This window comes from Colletotrichum fioriniae (genome assembly GCF_027942845.1).
Source record: "Colletotrichum fioriniae strain IMI 355084 chromosome Unknown scaffold_3, whole genome shotgun sequence".
NCBI classification, from domain to species: Eukaryota; Fungi; Ascomycota; class Sordariomycetes; order Glomerellales; family Glomerellaceae; genus Colletotrichum; species Colletotrichum fioriniae.
In genome coordinates this window covers 1,815,148-1,821,147 of record NW_027076839.1, presented here as the reverse complement: position 1 = coordinate 1,821,147, position 6,000 = coordinate 1,815,148, and the positions used below count along the sequence as shown (strand labels likewise).

Sequence of the window (6,000 nt, the reverse complement as noted above, 5' to 3'; positions counted from 1 at the left end):
ACTTCCACGTCGGCCTTCGTGGCCACCCCTATGAAGAATATAACAGGAGAAGGAATGGGCTGACTTCAATGTCCCCGCTGAGGAGAAGAAGACAAATTGGGTACTATCTCTGACCTTTTTATACTGAATATTGATTGGCTTTGGTGGGCAGAGACAGCTAGCCGGCTCTGAAGACAGTCCCGTGTGTTCGATAGTGATGGAGAGTGAAGTAGTCTCGGAAGGAACTACATGGTTTGCCATGGATGTCATTTAGATCTCATGGGGTTCAAATAGGGATTCTGCCACTTGGTCTTGTATCTAGATAGCCCACGCTTCGGACGTGGCGTGTTGGTTTTCGCAAAAAGCGCAACGACTATGGTGAGAAAGCAGTATGATGTTGGCTTTATGGTCCGGTATGGTGAATCTGACGAGTAGACAGAGGGCATCTTTGCCTATAGGCCCTATATCTTCTGGCTCGGTGACTGGCTTTTGAATTGCGAAGTTATGTTTGACTTTTCTGGGCACAGAGATAAACTTTGCGTACCATGTAGTCATGTCTAGAAACTATAAACACAAAATCAACGACTTAACGTCGCCGTCGACGCCACTGTCGATTCGATCCATTTATAGGAGGGGGCGATCGACTTGGAGCGTCTGATCAGCTGAGGTCAGGCCACCGGTAATATTCCTATGGTATAGGCTGCGATGCCATGATTCAGATAAAATAAATAAATAAAAAAAGCTTAGGGTGATCATCTCATTCTCATTCTCGAACTGTCCTCGGCATCGGTGTTTCCATCGATATCAGGTCTCGTAGTCCATCAAGTCCGCTCGTGGAAACAACCCTGGATATACTCTACCTGTCTAACGTTGCCAAAATTGAACTACGTTCAGGTGCTTAATTCGTGGTCAGACCTCCCAAATACCCTCCGCCAACCGGCTAGCGTTGGTCTTGTTCAGTCTGCTAGTCAGTCAAGTCTCTCTGTTAGAACGTCAAAACGTCCATGTAGTTTCTGTTGGCTAAACGTGTGTCATTCCGACTCCAAAGACAATGCCAGAATATCTCCTGCTTTCAGCTTAGTTCACATAGCTGGCGTCAGCGAACCACGATGTTTGCTCCCAAATCCAGGGTCCAACCTTGTATCAACGCACGTCTTCCCCTTCCCAAGCACGATTCCTCCTCTGCTCTATGCTCGCCTTTTTTCTCCTAGCGGTTTTTCTTGTTAACGCTCTTCTCGATTGGATGAGGTTACGGAATACCAATTGCATTATTCATGGGCATGCATCAGCGTCGTCGCAATTTAGCGGTGGTCCGATGCACGGGACGCACCGGATCGGCGCGCTTCCGGGGCGCGGTTTCGAGTCGGTGGGCTTTTTCTTGTTTTGGTACACCTGTTTGGCGGGTATGGCGGCAATGAAGAAGCGAATAAGGTAAATTCGTGGCATTGAAGGAATTCACGATGGGATTTTTCTGTTTTTTTTTTCAATGTTTTTGATGGGACTTTTTCTGTTTGTTTGAAGTGTTGATGATTTTCATGAGCATTGCTTTGGTTATTGTGGTATCGTACTCGCGACTTTTAGGTTGCATTATAGCCTCTTCGAAACCATTTTGATTGGGCGTTTAGTTGCCGCACTTACTCAGCCCATGTCCGACAGTTGAATCCAGTTTTGGAAAGTTTGAGAGACTGATTTACGGGCGTGGACATATACATCGTGGCCGATCTAGCAAACCCAGATCGCGCCCCCCAAGAAACGGTCCCGCGCGAGAGGGAGAAAGGAAGAGGTAGGAATAGCCGCGCATCGCAATGGCAGCACTCCTATCAACTTCCGCGTTGAGGCGCAGGCTGAGGACGGTCATCGACAACGACTCTCCCGGGAGGCGGCTATGGAGTTGGAGCGGGCCGAGTCAGGAGGCGGAAGAAAAGGTTGAAAGGACGGCGGCGGCGGCATTGTTGCTCTCGTGGGAGGAATTACGTGAGTAATTCAAATCATCTTATGAAAGTTGTCTTGCTTTGGGAGTTGAAGAAGTTGACACTTGATTGTGTAGCTGTATGGCAACAGTGAGTTATGCCCTTGTGATGGTTCTGGAGACAAGCAACTGATTCAGACAAGGTGTGGGAGCGATCATATCAAGACCGGGTATCGGTGAGCATTTCTGAGTGAACGTGATGTTTTCTGATGACTCGTTCTAATAGATACTGAGATAGACAAGCGTGCGGCTCCGTATCAGACTGCTTCGCCAGTTGGACCTATGTGCATAATGAGTCGGGTGAGTTGAAAGTTACAGTTCCAGCGTGACAAGATGTCACGAACTGATGCCGAGAATAGTCAACATCTACTCCCACGTAATAGGAGCCATCGTCTTCATTCTGCTGCCATTCTATATCTTCAGCGATGGAATACCAGCCAGATGGACCATCGCCTCAACGGCAGACGTGGTCGTCTGTACCGCCTACGCCATCGGGGTAACCATATGTTTCGTCCTGTCCACGGCGTAAGTTTACCATCAATATGTCAACTTTCCCTAGTTCTGTCTCCTCTATCCTGACATGTTCAGAAGTGTGTGACAAAGCTGACACCCCTTCAAGCTTCCACACCCTCATGTCCCACAGCGAATCCATCTACCTCTCGGGCATCAAAGCCGACTTCCACGGCGTCCTCGCCCTAATGTGGTCCTCCGTCTTCCCCCTGGCGCACAACGTGTTCCACTGTTCCCCGGCCACGCGGGACGCCTACGTCGGTCTGACGGGCCTGCTGGCCGCCCTCTGCGCCGCGGCGACGGCGAGGCCGGATCTGGGCGCCGTGGACTTGGGACACCACCGTGCCGTGTTGTTTGCCGCGTTTGGGCTCGCGGCGTTTGTGGTGCCCATCGGGCACGGGGTGGTGCTGGCTGCGGACGGTGGACGAGAGGTGTGGGATAGGGTTGGCGGGTGGTGGGTTTTGGGGACGGCTGGGTGGAATTGTGTTGCTGTTTTTGTGTATTGGTCCAAGGTAAGTTTATTTCTTTTTTGCTTTTTTGTTTCTCTGTGACTGCTATGAGGTTTGAATTTTGTGACAAGTGATTGCTAATTATTTGGGGGGCAGTTTCCAGAGAGATGGTTCCCGAGGACATTTGACTTGTTTGGGGCCAGTCACCAGTTGATGCATATATTTGTAAGTTGAGAGCTTCTCTTCTGGGGTTGCTCAGATAAGACCGCTTGAAGGATATGCTGACATTCTTAGGTCTTGGCTGCAGCTCTTTCGTTTGCAAAGGCTGTTGTCGTAGGGTTCGATTACAGACATGCGCAGGAGCTTGTGTGTTGAAGTTGTAGTCTGGCAAAAAGACATGTGTTAGACAGTCTGGAGAGGCATACGTCTTTAAGAGTGAGCTTGTCATCGGATGGAGCTGGACTCACCAGAGACGAAGAGCGGAAGATACCTACAAATTTACTAAACTGCAGGCCGGCATCATACTTTGACGGTCTATTCGACTTGTGAGAAGAGCTTAGTATAAGACGAAGTCTAATTAGGAATCTATATACCCAGAAGAAATAATACTTCCAACAATTTTACATCCAGTGCTGTCTCTAAAACAACACTGATTCTCCATGGGCCGAATCACTGTCCACCGACATTGACAACAACCTTCCCCCGTGCCCTCCCACTACCAACAATCTCATACCCGTCCACAGCCTCCTCAAATCCAACTTCTCTCTCCACGACCGCCTTGATGCTCCCATCCGCTAGCATAGCAACAACCTCCTTCATCAACGCCGTCCCAGGATTCATCATCGCCGTCGCAACCCACCGCCTCCCAGTGCCGCCTAACCAAGTCGAACGAGGCCACAGCGCATTCATCTGCATCTGCCAGCCCGCCTTGACGAGGGCCCCGACGGACTGGTCAGCCGGCTTGATCCCCACCGCAGAGTATACGCCCTCGGGCTTCAGATACTCTGCGCAGTGCACATAGACATCCTGCACACCAACACAATCAACAACAGCATCAAACTTTCTCCCCTCGGCCCCGAACTTCTCCCCCAACACTTTTGACACAGGCACCGGAAGACTCGCAGTATAATCCACGACCTCATCGGCGCCCAGCCCCAACACCATTTCCGCGTTGCGCCCCGAACAGACGCCGACGACGTGGCCCTCCCGGCCGACGATGGCGCGCGCCATTTGCACGGCTAGAGACCCGATGCCGCCGCTGGCGCCGTTGACGAGGACCCTGTCGCCCCTTTTGAGGCCCGTCGCGCGGATGGTCACGGCGGCGGTGCAGCCTGCCGTCATGACGCAGCTCGCATCGCGGAGGGAGACGTGGGAGGGGACGGGGACGGCGTAGCGTGCGGGCAGGAGGACGTGTTCTGCCAGGGCGCCGGTGCCGGTTGGCCAGGCGTAGGATATGGGGAGGAAGGCTGCGACGCGGTCGTTCTTTGCGAAGCGGGGGATACTATTTCCTCTGACTGCTGCTGCGGTTGTTGTGCTGGGTCCGGCGTTGGTGGGCGTCGATGTACCCATATTTGAACCGGCACCGGAACCGGAGTCGGGGCTCCACACGTCCGTTACGATCCCGCTTAGGTCCCAATCCGGCACCGCCGTCTTTGCGCGCACGGCGCCGGGTAGCTTGGTGATGTAGAGGTGTCCGCCCGGGTTCAGGGCCGCGTGTGCGACTTTAACGAGGAGCCATTGGTTGCCGTCGACGGCGCCGGGGACGGGTTTGGCTTTTGCGAGGAGATGGGGCGCTGGTGGGAGGGTTGGGGCTGGTCTGGAGACGAGGGAGAGAACGGAGCGGGGGCTGCCGCGGTTGGTGAATGTCCAGGCGCGGGATGAGGCCATGTTTCTTTCCTTGTTCCAAATCTCCGAGTCGGGGAAGTTGAGATTGAATTATTTGAATGGGCGAGAGCTTGGCCAATGTAGAATTTGGTGATATTTGGTCTAGTCAGAAGTCTAGAGAGACTGAGGATAAAGAGGAGCAGGCAGGGAAGATGATGCTCAATTAAAAAATGTTACATATTTTCAGGTATTCCCTTTGTGGTATTCAATCACTTCTTATACGAATGCCATAACTGCACTTGGTCAAGAGTCGTCGTCAGAGTCGGCGGAAGTCGGCGGTGCCTAACGGTTTAACATAACGGTCTGACGAGGGCGATCCTGCCACATTGTACGCTGCAAGTGAGAGGACCAATAGTAGCCAAGTAAGAACGCCACAACTCGAAATACAAGTTTACGTAGAAATATTTCTTTCTTCCTTTTCTCAGCCCTGCAACTCGGAAGAGAACAGACAGCTAAAATTGCCGCTTGCGTGTTACCATCTAGTACCTCATCTTGCGTTCCGTAGTCGTTCAGGGTGAGCAGAAGGCTATGGCGGAGAACATTTCGAAATCATTTCGATTGCTTGGAAATGATTTGGCAGTTAACGAGGCAGATTAGCCTCGTCACCCATTCGAGTAGATCGGAGAGCCGAGACTGCGGACGAAGCGTAGCGAGTTTGCAACGAACGGATGGGACAAAGGGGGGTTGCATTTTATAGTTGATCTACGGAAACCTTGGACTGGCTGACCCTGATTGGCCTGCTAGCTACCTATCTGTAGGTCGAAGGAGATACTTTTGGGGGAAAGTAAAATTCAAAATCAAGTCATAATGTGAATCCTGGGCATTTGATGGTGCACCTAACTTTTGCGTCTCTCAGGCTACCATGTGCTGCCGGACTAGGATTGAAGTTTCGGGTGTTTTCTGGGTAGGTTGGAACATGAAAAGTGGTCGTCCGAAGAAAGTTCACCAGGTAGCATCGGTATCAGGACACTGCAATCGACGTAACACTGACCCCAGCTGAGATTCAGATTCGAGTAATTATACGAGATCCAGTGTCGCGAACCCAAGTTCAATATTGTGGTCATGCATGTTTATACTGCCTTGCATACTCTACGGTAAAGAGCAGCCCAACTCAGATGTACTGAGTACTACTACATGTGTGGCAAATGAAGGCCAAAACCTACATTGGACAATTTCATCGGCACATTTACGGCAAATCTACCAAGTGAT

The 6,000-nt window shown here is 51.4% G+C and overlaps 2 protein-coding genes across 2 annotated transcripts; one reads left to right on the top strand and one right to left on the bottom strand.

Annotated features, from left to right (window-relative positions):
- Positions 1-2,294: 2,294 nt before the first annotated feature.
- On the top strand, positions 2,295-3,282 carry N0V96_003390 (uncharacterized protein; the record flags this gene model as incomplete). The annotated part of the gene is made up of 3 exons (XM_053191166.1): positions 2,295-2,473; positions 2,568-2,970; positions 3,202-3,282. 3 exons carry the CDS (start codon positions 2,295-2,297, stop codon positions 3,280-3,282), a joined length of 663 nt encoding a protein of 220 aa, XP_053051591.1.
- Positions 3,283-3,576: 294 nt separating this feature from the next.
- YIM1 (zinc ion binding) lies at positions 3,577-4,794 on the bottom strand (the record flags this gene model as incomplete). The annotated part of the gene is made up of 1 exon (XM_065756823.1): positions 3,577-4,794. One exon carries the CDS (start codon positions 4,792-4,794, stop codon positions 3,577-3,579), a length of 1,218 nt encoding a protein of 405 aa, XP_065614590.1.
- Positions 4,795-6,000: the final 1,206 nt, after the last annotated feature.